This window comes from Myiozetetes cayanensis, unplaced genomic scaffold (assembly GCF_022539395.1).
Source record: "Myiozetetes cayanensis isolate MyiCay16 unplaced genomic scaffold, myiCay2020 scf13, whole genome shotgun sequence".
Classification (NCBI taxonomy): Eukaryota; Metazoa; Chordata; class Aves; order Passeriformes; family Tyrannidae; genus Myiozetetes; species Myiozetetes cayanensis.
The window spans coordinates 3,844,250-3,856,780 of NW_026086937.1; the positions used below are offsets into that span (position 1 = coordinate 3,844,250).

Below are 12,531 nucleotides of genomic sequence, written 5' to 3' on the forward strand. Positions count from 1 at the left end.
ACTAAGTTGAAAATGTGCAGGTATTTTTGGAAAATTTTCAGTAATGCAAAGGTGCAATCATGATTACTGACTTTTCTGTCCAGGTTGTTGAGGTTTTTCGTGTGATTCTTAATTACTCATTAAAGCATCTTGAAGTTCTCAGTGTGAACATCTCCCCCTGAACAGCACCAGAGAAATGCACACTTCCCTTTTTTCTGATTAATTACCCCCCAGCTTATAGAAGCTGCTTTTCAGGTGTGCTTTTTAAGCTGTGCTCCCCATGTGCTGCTTCAGTTAGCTATGATCACTCATTTCTGTTGGAGAACAGCTGTGAGGGTGTCACTTGCCCTGTGGTGTGTTTTTGTGACCTGCAAATGCCATGTGGTGTTCCCTATAGTTCTGAGTCATGTTTTAGGTGCTTTTGCACAGATTGAATGTGTCATGATATAGCTACAGAGACTCAAATGTCCTCGCATGCATTTTATATGGTGTGTTTTGCTTGAGAAAAGAAAACTGAATAAGAAATAATTATTAATATTTTGACTTTTAGGCTGGATTTTCTGCCTTGGGGCTGCTCTGTAATCACAAGGCTGTTTCCCATGAGTGAGGACTTGTTTTAATTTGGAAGCTGTCACAAGCTCTGTGCAGGTAACTGCGGGCCAGTTGCAAGCTCCTCGTTATGAAAATCTCCAGCTGAGCCTATAGATTCTTTTGCATGAGGCATGGTTTTGTACTCTGCAGCATATGTTGTGCTTGCAGGGAGCTGGCATAAAAGAGACTCATTCTGATTATTCCACACTAACTTGAGGATCCATTTAAAGGGACAGAGACCCAGAGCCTCGGAAATGCAACACGAAATGCCCTCTGAAAGGGTTGAAACATTTCTCTAGCCTTGCTTCACTGCCAGCCCAGTCCAAAACCATAGCCAAGGTTTTCAGACGTGACTCACGGATCTCGGCGTTTCCGTTTCCCATGTTCAGGTTAAGCCTGGTTTTTCTAAAGTGTTGAGCATCCCCTGCTGGAATTCAGACCCCTTTCAGAAACCTTGGATGCTCAAAATCAAAGCAGCACTAATAAGATATGGGGCTGTATACATCAGGCACAGGTGCTTGGCACCAAAGCAAGCAGAGGTTTCTTCTAAGAGGGCTTGTGTGGGATTTTCTGCACCCATGTGGGTGTTAAGGCACAGTCAGGCAAATGGTCCTTGCAGAAGAAAAAAGGATGCTTAACAGACATTAACAAGTTAAACAATTACCTTTTAATAGACTAATTAATAACTCTGTGCCATTGTTACCTAATGAGATTTTGAAACCAGAGAATGCTTTACACACATAATTGATTTTTGCCATCTTGCTTTGTTTCTGGGAGGTTGTGCAACTCGCTCTCCACAACTGTCTCACTGCACCCGCTGTGAGCAACAGTCACCACTCAGACGTGGTTAAAAGGGAGCATTTAACTAGTCGTGAGTGTGAGGCAAGATCTCATTCAAGCATAGAAAGCAGGCAGGTTTGTAGGCTCTTATGCCTGGCTACACGTGAGGCTGGTGAGCATTTCCGTGGGGTCTGCCCTCACCACTCCCCACTTCTCCAAACGCTGCTGGTCATGCCTGTGCCCCACATCTCCCTCCCACTGGGTGTGCAGCTGCACTTCCTCCTCCCGCTTCAGCATCAAGGACAGAGCATTCTCGCAGACTTGCAATTGCCATCCTGGGCTTGTCCTGCCGATCCACTGGGTAATTTTCGTTCTGCTTGCTCAGAAAACAGCTCTGGTCAGAAGTGACATGAGTCAGATGCTGTTCACGCTCTGTCGAGACGGGGGTGGCGGCTCAGGGAGGCGGCTGCCGTGCCGGGTGGTGGGGCTGGCTGCAGCCCAGGCTCTGGAGATGCCAGCAGGGCAGGACCGTGTCGCCCTCGGCTTGGGCGGCTTCGGGGATGCTGCTCTGCGCTCCTGCAGAGCTCTGCACACAAGGGCACTGTCTCAGCCCTTTTACACGGGTGAAAAGGGAGTTTCACTCTATGTGTAGGTGGGCTGTGGTTCTGGGGAACACCCTGAAGCAGGGAGGGCAGGCACCTGCCTGTTGGCATGGTAGCACTGGCACCCTCCCACACGGGTGCCTCAACACCAGCACACCCCGCCTTTGAACCTCAGAAGGGGTTTAGGAATAGCTGATTTCAACTGTGCAATAGGTAAGATCCAAAAGTCACGCTTTTCAGAATAAGAATGGATGTTTTTCAGGATTTGTAGTTGTGGGAATGTACCAAAATGGGCCTCCAGGTTCCCCTTTTGTCTGCAGAGTGATGCTGGCTCAGAGGAGGGGAGGTTTTCACATAACTGAAACTGGGGGTGCTCCAAAAAGCCCTGCAATGAATCTTGTCAGTGAATAATTAGCTGATTGCCTTGGTGAAAGCCTGAGGCACTGCTGCAGAAATTGGTATGAGCTTCTGTACCTGCTTCACTGTGACAACTCAGCTCTGGGAGGAGCCCAGACTGACCTGAGGAAGGAGCAGTGTCCTTACAGGGATGTACCTCTTGGATAGGTGAATGCAGGCTGGGAACTGGGGCTGAGAGCAGCGCTTTCCCTGGGGAATCTGTGACCAGGGAACGTTAGGAAACTATTAAAGATGACCAGCAAACTTTGGAACATGAGCTGTTTGTCCAGTTACTAGAACATTTCCAGTTTGTGCTGCAAAAGCTATTCTGTCAAACCCTTTCCTCACAAGAAGGATGCATTTCTTTGCCTGGCTGAGCTTTCATCTATTCAAAACAAGATGTGACCTGGCCTAGCAGTGGACACTGATGTGGCTGCCAGCATGCTGGGCTCAGGTGAGCAAGGGCCTTGCAGACCGTGTCACACGTCCCACCACGTTCAAGCTGGGAAGGGGCAGCCTCAGCAGTCCCTGCTGTGCTAGTGCAGAGTGCAGGTGTCACAGCACTGATTTTGTGCACGTTTATGGCAGCAGAAGCCCGGTACTTGTGCTCTCTGTTGGTCGGGATTAGCCCTGGAAAAGGAAGGCTCTGTCTTTTTCCACAGGGACTCCCTTGCCACTGGGAGGCAGGACACACCTCCAGCTGCACTGTGTCATAGAAAGTATCCACACACCTGCTGTTGATTTTTCAAGGACAAAGTGTTGTGATTTGATTGAAAAAAAATCATCTTACTAGTGTAGCAATGAGTTCTTTTTGGATTTTTTTTTTTTCTCTCTAACCTCAGGGGAGCAAGACAGAAGATTTGGTAAGTGAGATGATTACAAAAACCGTTCACTGATGGTGGTGGCTGAGCAGGTGCAGTTTTCTGCTGACGGCAGTTCTCACTCTGTACCTTCTCCACTCTCTGCACAGCCCTTCCCTTCTGCGGGGAGCTGCAGAGTATCAAGCAGTGGCAGCACAAAGAGCTGAGCTCCCCACAGTTTTGGATGAAGCTGCTCCAGAAGGCTTCTGTGTTGTGTTCACAGGTTTTCTGCTGCAGTACTGCTTGGTATGCAGTTCGTACACTCCACTGAGCACATGCACGAGCAGCCACATGGAGATATTGCTGTGGGGTTCCTTGAGTCCAACAGCTGCCAGGAACTCTGTCTTTGTTTATTCTTTCTAGTGGAGAGCTTCAATTATGACTGAGGGTGAATGCAATTTTACCCAGGTCCATGTCCTACCCCGCACAGCTTGCTGAAGCAGCTCAGGTGTGAGAAATTGGCCTTTCTGTTAAATTATTTAAAGTTGAAGTGTTTTATAGCAAAAAACACACAGCTATAGATGTTTGTAGTAGGCACAGGAAGGCAGACTGAAGATACACCCAGCTAAAATCTGCAGCCTGCAAGTGTGCCACTACTAAGAGGCACTGAGGACGTTTCCCACCTGTGGCATGTGGAGTGGCAGCACCTGGGAGCTGGCAGGGCAAGCACACATCTTGGACCCTACTGAACTTAACAAAAACAAGGTTGTACTCACAGAGCTCTTTCTGCTTACAGGGAACACACCAATCAGCCCAGTGGCAAAGGTAGCTTTGCCAGGTTTCCACTGTCCAAAACTCCTGAGTCATCTGGCCCCCTGCCCATCCATCCCTGGGCAGGAGTTGCAGCAGGAGCAGCTGTATGAGGTTATGAGCCATTTCCTCAGAAGTTTCTGGTATATCAAAAGGTCTGTGCCTGCTCTGGTTCCAGAGGAGCAGCAGGCACGGGATCAGGGGAGCAGATGTCTTCAGCTACAGCAGGGGTGAGCTAATTGCTGAGTTGGCAAGTGTCCCCTGCCCAGCCAAACCCACCTGCTACAGGATCAGCAGCAATATTATAATTACACTTGGGTGCTGTCACTGCTCCAGTACCTGATTTGCTTGCTGGAGAAATAGACCCATAATGGTCACTATGCATTGTCCCCAGCACAGGGACACTACACTGTTATTGAAGCCTGGGTGAACCCTTTTCTAAACCCAGCTTTGCCAACTTCTACCCATCTCTTTATTGTTATGCCCACCACAACATGCACCTCTCTAGGGGGGAGGAAAAATCTCAGCATAAGCTGATGCCTCTTGCTGATATGATCTGGGTGGGCTGCAGCAAGGACTGCCACGTCCCACCAGGAGCTCTGCCAAGATTAATGTTGGCATTCCAAGCCCAGACAGCCCAGCATGCCAGCCCAACAGCAGGCAGGAAAATGTTCATGGCCTGATTTGCTCCTCCCCTCGCACTGTGATTGCATGAGAGGTCATGGGTGCTGTGGGCTTCATCTGCATCCTGAGAACTCACATTCATTTCATCCCTCTGCATGCAGAGCTCTCTGGAGAGGTTCCCAGGAGGTAACCAGCAACTCTCATGGCTCCTGGTCCCCAGCCTTGTGCCTGTGTCACTGGAAAAATCAGCATAGGTGAGTATTCCTGCAGGTTGTACTGCAAGTGCCCCCTGCCCTTGCTAGGCACAGAGTGTGGCTGTGGGTCAGCACGGGAGGGAGCACAGTGTGACCTGCAGGAACCACTCTGCCCTTAGGAAGCATTTTTGAAGATGCTGTTCCAAGGAGGGAGCACTGCCCACACGGGGACATTATACCCCAGGGCAGAGCTCCTCACCCCCATCCTTGGTTTTCTCTCAGTTCCAGCAGTTTCTTCCCAACATCCCAGTAGCTGCTGGGCAGCAGCACTTCCTTGTAGAACCAAGGGCTTCTTCATGATAGCCCTTCTGACACACCCTCTGGAAAAAAATAAAATGAGTCATCTGTTTTTTTAAAGCATCTCACAGCAGTTTTCCTCTCCTCCCCCAGCCTTCAGCAGCAGAGCAGGGAAGTGCACACTGCTGAAAGCTCTTTTCTTCTCTTTGAAATATTCCTGAGTCCCCGTTGAGGTACTGGGAAGTGAGTGGCCTCAAAGAACTGTGTTAAATTATTTTCTTGCTGACTTTCTGGTGTTCTCAGTTTAGTATTTTGAAGGAAGTTTTGGGGAGTGGGAAGAATGGTCCACAGGTTTTTGCATATCATTGCCAGCAGAAAGATGGCTTTAGGGACTAGGTGATGAGAGAAGCACAGGGGATTGTGTTTCTCTTCCTAATGCAAGAATCATGCCTGATCTGTCTCTTGTTACACTCCTGGGATGCTGGTGCAGGTGCTCCACTCCAGTGAGCCTCCCTCGGTGCCCAGAAAGGGCCTGGGCTCTGCTGCAGCCTTCCAGGAGAGCTTTAGTGTAGCTGCTTGTCCATCACAGCTGCTGGCATATGTTGTTTATAGTGGGGGTCTTGCACTGTATCAGCTTTCATTTGGAAATCAAATTTTCCTGCGAGAAATTTCTAATTCTTTTCCAGATGCGCAAAGCGAAAAAGAGCAATTTACGCTGTGTTAAAGGAGAGAGGAACCACTGCCCCGCAAAGAGCAACCCTCCCTCTGTGCCGTGGAGGTGATCGCTGGCATTTTTGGATAAACCAAAGGAAATGGGCTCTGTCCTGCTTGGTCCATGCGGAGAAAACCAAAGCCCGAGGCAAGCGAGGGGGCGGGCGGGTTTCCCGATGGTGCAGTGATACTGTGTTGACAGTGATTTGTGCGGGGTGTAAGAGGCCAGCGCTGCTCTGAAACGCGAGCCCCCGAATGAATAAATCATGGGCCCTCTCTTAGTGATCTGACAGCTCGGTCCAGCCCTCTCAGTGATCGGATCTGGCCCGTGCGGGGAGGGACTCACGTTGTCCGGAGGATTTAAGAGCAGGGTCTGCCTGCCTGGAAACTTGCAGGAAAGCAGGGAGCCTTCTGCGTGGCGTGGGACCATGGAGGGAAATGCCCACCTCCTCCAGGTCATCCGCAAGATGCGTTCCCAAATCAACAAGCTGGAGAGGGAAAACAGGGCCCTGAAGGGAGAGCTGCAGGTCTGCGGGCAGAAGAGGGTTGTGCCACCGGAGAGAGAGGCAGCGAGAGGAGGTGGGGACAGCAATGTGAGGAGCCCCGCCGGTGATGGGGAAGGACCCGCTGGCTCTCCAGCATCGCTGCAGGGAAGCATCACAGCCAGTCCTGCTCTGGCACCAAAGGAGCAGACAGGTACCAGCGAGTCAGGGCTGTCTGGGGCTGTCCATGGCACCCGCGAGTGCTGCCCGTGCAGGATCTCCCAGCCTGGCTGTTACGTGTCTGCAGGGGGTGGGTGATGAGCTGCTGGTTGTTTGTCTGATCAGCTCCATGAAAGTGCTCTGGCCACCTTTTGTGCTCACACCTAAACCCACCATAACTGGGTCTCTTGCTCTGTGGTCTTCTTAGGGTGGTGCCTGCATCCCCCAAGGTGAGCTTAGTGGAGTATTTTACTGCTGCTCAAACAAAGGATCTGATTCAAGGAGTTCAGTCTGTTTAAGCAGAATTTGACTTACTGCTTTGGGTTTTTGCAGGCATGGACTATCCTGCTCATGCCTGAACCCTGTCTGTTCCAGGCAGAAAAGGGCCAACAGCTGTAGCCATGGTGTAACCTCTCTTGCCTTAGCAAAAGATGAGAAAAACGCTACAAACAATAACAAATAATGATGAGTTGGCTGCATGCATCGTGCCAGATGTGCAGTTTAGTTTTGCAGATAACACAGTTAGTTCTGGCTGAGACAGAGAGGGGCCAATATATAGGAATACATTCTCTTCACAGTTTGATCAGAGGAGAAAAACAAAATATTCCTCAGTTAGAGAAGTCTGGTTGTGACTTCAGGAGGATTTAATGGATCAGGAATTGGAGCAAAATGTTGGTTGGTGAGAAGTACTGTAGAAATGGCTTCACGAGTTTTCACAGAGACAAATCTGTGTGAATGAATAAGACGAGAGAGGCTGAACAGCACTAGTGGATTGATGTGAAGCCAGGTGGCTGCTGCCAAGCCCACTGACCCAGTGGCCAGGTTACCAACCTGAAGGCCCCTTAAACCAGGGCTACTGGTGGCCATAGCTGTCATCAGTTTGGGAATAGCAGTCTGGAGTTTTGGCAAGTGGGAAAGCTGTGGCTCTTCCTCTTCAACTACCTTCTAGGGGATAGATTGAGACCCGAAGGGGCTGTCTGACCTTCTCTGCCTCTCAGCCTCACCATGTACAAAGCTTTTTTGAGCCCAATAAAAGTGATTCAAAATAGAATGATAGAATATTTGGGGTTGCAAGGGACCTTAAAGGTCATCTAGTTCCAACTCCCCTGCTGTGGGCAAGGACACCTTACACTAGACCAGGTTGCTCGAAAACCCATGCAACCTGACCTTGAACACTTTCAGGGATGGGCCACCCACAGCTTCCCTGGGCAACCTCTTCCAGTGTCCCACCACCCTCACAGTAAAGAATTTCCTCCTAACATTTAATCTAAATGTCCTCTCTTTTAGTTTAAAACTCTCCCTCCTTGTTCCATCTCTATCTGCCAGTGTAAAAAGTCATTCTCCAAAAATATATTGAGGACATCTGAATTACTGTTTCCAGCTCTGCTTTTTCCTCTGTTTCTCAGATACTGCCATGACCGTGAGACGCTACCCCCCCATCTCACCAGCTCCTGCTCCTTCCAGTGCAAGGTCCCACCGGGCTGGCAGGAAGCCTTCGAGCAACGGGTTCCCAGAGGTGCCAGGCAGTGCCTGGCCACTGACCCCCCTGCTGCAGCACAGCTCACCAGGGAGGAGGAGAAAGGGCTTGAAAAATCACCGTCCAGCTGTCTCTCCTACAGCCACTCCAGCAACGTGAAGCTGTTTCAGGAGCACGTCTATAGGTGCAGGTAGGCTTGGTTTGCCTTCCCAGCAACAAAGCTCTGATAACATACACGGATGTTGCTCTGGGTCTTAGTTTGTTATCAGCAAAATCTTTGTTTAAATGTATGTGGGCATTGAGCAGACCAGAGACCTCTTTTGGGGAAGTTGTCCTGCTCCTCCTTGCAATGCATGAAGTTTGGCAGTGGTAGCAGGTTAAATTTGCTATAGAAAGGAGAGGCTGGAGGAGAGAGAAAAGGGTTTGAAATCTTCACATTGTTAAAGCCAGGCAGAATTTTGCAGATTGATGTGATGTTCTGACAAGCTAAGCTTGAAAGGGATTTTTGAACTAGGGGAAAAAAAGCATGGAGATACCAGGGAACTCTGAACTATGCGTTTGGAAGTGTGATTACTATGGCTCATGGAATTAGATGTACTGTATTGTATTTTCCCTGTAACTGAAGCATTACAAGTTAATGCTTTCAGCCTTGAGAAAAGTAGTCTCAGGACGGCTTCTAAATTAAGTGAGACGGCTGCTGGACAAGCCCTGAGCTCCTCTGATCATTGATGAGAAGCTTTCCAACACAGGACAACAACTAAAGCTAGTAGCAGCAGTCATGAGACTGTGATATAGGATAGCTCAGTCACCTCCTAGTGCTGATCTGTCCACTCTGGGAACCCGTGTCAATTCCTGGGTTTAACCTGACCATGCTGTGTTCAGAAGCGAAATAACCCAAATGGCCTCAAAGCACGTGCTTGAGCAGGGAGAACTCCATGGGTCTCCCTGTGCGTGCCCTGGGGAAGGACTCCAGTGGCCACCCTGGTGGGCTGTGCACCTGCACTGGGTTGTGTCACCCGTGTGTTTGTATCTGTCCACATGGCCCATCATGACAGCTCTTACTCTGCACCCCCTTCAGCAATACGTCCTCAGAGCACACCAGTGCCCAGCCCCTTGCACTCCCCCTGCAAAGGCAGCTCGGAGCCCAGCTCCTCGCTGAGAGGCTGCAAGGCACAACGAGGCCAAGTTTCCAGAGGCACCTGGGTTTTCTACTAAGGACATTTCAGGGTCAGATGTTTTACAGCATTTAGACACCTAAATTTAGTCCCTGGCAGTGAACTCATATCATTTTCAAAAGCACTGTGACCCTGTAACTCTGGGTTTCTGCGTACGCTCCACTGGGCTCGGGGAAACTCAAGACTCTCGGTGCACACGAACGCTCCGAGAGGTTTGCCCTCGAGCCGGCTCACGTGGAAGGCGTGTGAGGTGGGAAGCACAGGGTCAGCGTGCAGGAGCAGGATGGCAATGGCAAATAGTGCTGCTTGCTCATAGAAAGAGCTTTCAAAGCAACCAAAATAGCAGCACAGATCTGTTACATCTACTACCTCGGGACCTACCAGTTACCCTGCGACCACAGGACGGTGCTGGTGATTTTATCACCACCATTAGAGCTGCCCTGCCAAGCTGAACAGCGGCGAGTGTGGCACCATGACTCACGTCCTCTCACTGCTGATGCTTTGGGAGAAGAAATGGCCACGGAAAGGGCTGTTTACCAAATGCCCTCAGTAGGCTGCGTAATATCCTGGAGCACAAAAATCTGTGTTTCTTACACCAAAAAAAGTCTAATATCTTTTTTTTACCCAAAGGTCTAACACAGACACCAATCTTAGTTAGCTTTTCACTAGTAGGATAATTTCTAGCAATGAGTTCAGCAAGCTTATTAACGTTAATTTTTTACAGGGATGACATTTTTGCTTCCCGACGTGCTGCTTCATGTCAGGTTTTCCTATTCTTCTTGTAGCTTTCTCACACTTTGCTCCTAGGCTATAATCCTGTATTTGATGCTGGTTTTGGTTTTTTTTTTTGCTTTAAAATTAACTCTGTAGAAGTACCACCTTGAATTTATATACAGAACAGTTGCATCCAAGTAATAAAATAACAGCACTGCTAACAAATCATCACTAGTTTGCATGTTTAAAATATTTTAATTCCCATATGCCAAAGCATTATTTATACCAAGGGATTCCTGCTTGTGTTTCATAAATTAAAAAAAAATTAAATATTTGAATGCAGGATAAGAGAGGATGAGAACTGTTTTCAGGGCTATTATAGTAAAATCACAAAATGCAAAAGGCCTGTTTGATACAAATGTCACCACTGGGGTGTTCAGGTTTCGTTTCACCTTCCAGTGAGACAGGTCTCAGGTGAGAAGGTTAAAGGAAATCACAAAGGTCCTCTGCCCTGTAATCATCCCTAAATATTTTAATATTGTCATTATTTTCCTTCCTTCCTTCCTTGTGTTCCTCAAGGGCCTGAGTGAGCTGACAAGCATCACAGAAGACAGTCAGAGTGAAAACCAAAGCTCTGTAAAACTGAACCAATTTACATGCCAAACCAACCGGTTTTGGGACACATAAAGCGGGATGTTTCTGCCTCTGCTGTAATTTACCACGTGCACATTTGGAAACCACTATTGTCACACCTGCTGGCAGTAGCTGGGTGCTGATGGATATAAACATAAAGCCACTGGAGGAGCCCCCCTGGTCCACGTGGGTGCACCTGCACCCTCGGGGTTCTGTGTGCACGTAGCTTTGCACACACACACTGGGCACCAACAGACAGATGTGAGACTCCATGGAAAAAAGTAGATGCTTCCAGCAGATAGGTAGGCAGCACTATGCTTTGGGAAGCCTGTGAATGGCATGAAATCCTGCCTCCATGTAGTGTGCAAGGGCTGAAAGCATTTAGCTTTTGCTTGCTGGGTTGCTTGGGTTTTGGTTTTTTTTTACTTTCTTTGCATGTTTTATACATTTGTAATCCTCATAATGCTTTCTCATTTTTTTCTCCAGGGCTAAAGTAAAGGCTGTCAGCTTCCTCTTACCAGTGGATATGTCACCGTTTGCTGAAAAGCAAGGTTCCCTCAAAAGCCCAGAAAACCAGAGCACAAAACATCTGATGACCATCGCTGAAAAGGATATGTGAGCCAGTGAATTTTTAAAGGGCTATTGATTCCCCGAGATAAACTGGCCTTAAATGACAGCTGTGTGTCAGGTTCCTCCACTGCAAAACGCTCTGGCAGGATGCCCACAGAGCATCACCCAGCCTGTGTTTCGGGTCACGGCCCGATGTTCAGCACAGAAATGGAAGCCGTGGCAAGGTCGACTGCGAGCCCATACGCTGTGATGGAGCCACACAAAGCAAAGGTACCTCCACACAGTGCTTCTGGGCAACACATCTCAAGGACCCCTTACCCCAGGACTGACGCAAACAGGCTGTTGAAGCTGGTTTTGATGTGTTTTTGTCATAAAAAGCATAATCTTTGTCACCGCTTGTGTTTGCTGATTCCGTGGACAGGAGGGTATTTGGTGCAAATGACAAAGTAAGAGCTACTAAGGAGCCTGTGAGGTTTTCTCTGTAGGTAGGATTTTCAAACTTCACAGCACTAATACAGCAAAGTTAAGAAAGCACTACAGTCAGTTAATGTCACCCTGAATTTCTGCAAACCTTGGCAGTGACTGTTTATGTTCATTTGAGGTTCACCTCTAAGGGAGCCCAGGGGAAAGTAAGTACCCATCGGTATGAAAATGTGACTACAAATCTGTTTCTGACGTGGTGTGTTAACCCAGATGGAGACTAAAGGCTGTGCACCGAGCCAAAATAGGAAGAATTGTGAGTATCAGAATTTTTCAGGAATGCCTTCTCAGCACAGCTTGGATCAAAAATCATTAGCAGAAATTCAGCAAACAGGTGCAAAATAAATGTGAGAGAGAACTACAGACAGCTTGTAAAAAATAAACAGTGCTTGTTAGTTTAAGTCATATGAGTAAAGATAGTGTCCCATGTGTTTATTTTGATTACAAGTATTTATGGTATCAAAATACTGCACATTGCTATTTCTTTATGTACAGACAGCACTGATGATTGAATTTTGTACAGAGAATGCATGAAGAGTAGATGTTTGTACTGATAACTTTATGGAAGATTTTCACCTAATTGTCTGATTTTAAACTCTTCAGTTTCCTAAAGCGAAAGCAGAGACCTGGTGGGAAAAAAAAATCCTTCTGGATATTCCATGAAGTTGTATATTGGTATAAAAATCTGTGCTCCTTTTTTTCATTTTGAAATTCACCATGTTTTGTATATTCAAGTGCACTTTTAATATATTGTCATAATTGAAGTAATAATTTCAACTTCACTGCTATTTCATTTGTGCATTTTTATGTTCAGCTTGGGTCCATAGAGAGTTGCATTGCAATATCAGATTTAACAAATTAATGACTTCCAGCAAGCGAGTTTCCAGTTTGGAAAGTTTACTGAACAGCCCATTTTAGAAGGCATTACAGGCCAGTGCCTTCTAAATGTTTTAAAGAAAACATCATTGTCAGGAACTAGACACTGCATATGTGTTCA

At 47.7% G+C, this 12,531-nt stretch overlaps 1 protein-coding gene across 1 annotated transcript; it reads left to right on the forward strand.

The window, feature by feature from the left end:
- Window positions 1-6,212: 6,212 nt before the first annotated feature.
- CCDC195 (coiled-coil domain containing 195) lies at window positions 6,213-12,103 on the forward strand. The gene is made up of 4 exons (XM_050308421.1): window positions 6,213-6,576; window positions 6,694-6,715; window positions 7,892-8,152; window positions 10,971-12,103. The coding sequence occupies exons 1-4, from the start codon at window positions 6,213-6,215 to the stop codon at window positions 11,101-11,103; spliced, it is 780 nt and encodes a 259-aa protein (XP_050164378.1). The 3' UTR covers window positions 11,104-12,103.
- The last annotated feature ends 428 nt before the right edge of the window (window positions 12,104-12,531 follow it).

Coding starts and splice junctions, on each gene's coding strand:
- CCDC195 (XM_050308421.1), top strand. CDS start 6,213: ATGGAGGGAAATGCCCACCTCCTCCAGGTCATCCGCAAGATGCGTTCC. Junction 6,577..6,693: donor CTGTTACGTGTCTGCAGGGG/GTGGGTGATGAG, acceptor TGGTCTTCTTAG/GGTGGTGCCTGCATCCCCCA. Junction 8,153..10,970: donor GAGCACGTCTATAGGTGCAG/GTAGGCTTGGTT, acceptor TTTTTTCTCCAG/GGCTAAAGTAAAGGCTGTCA.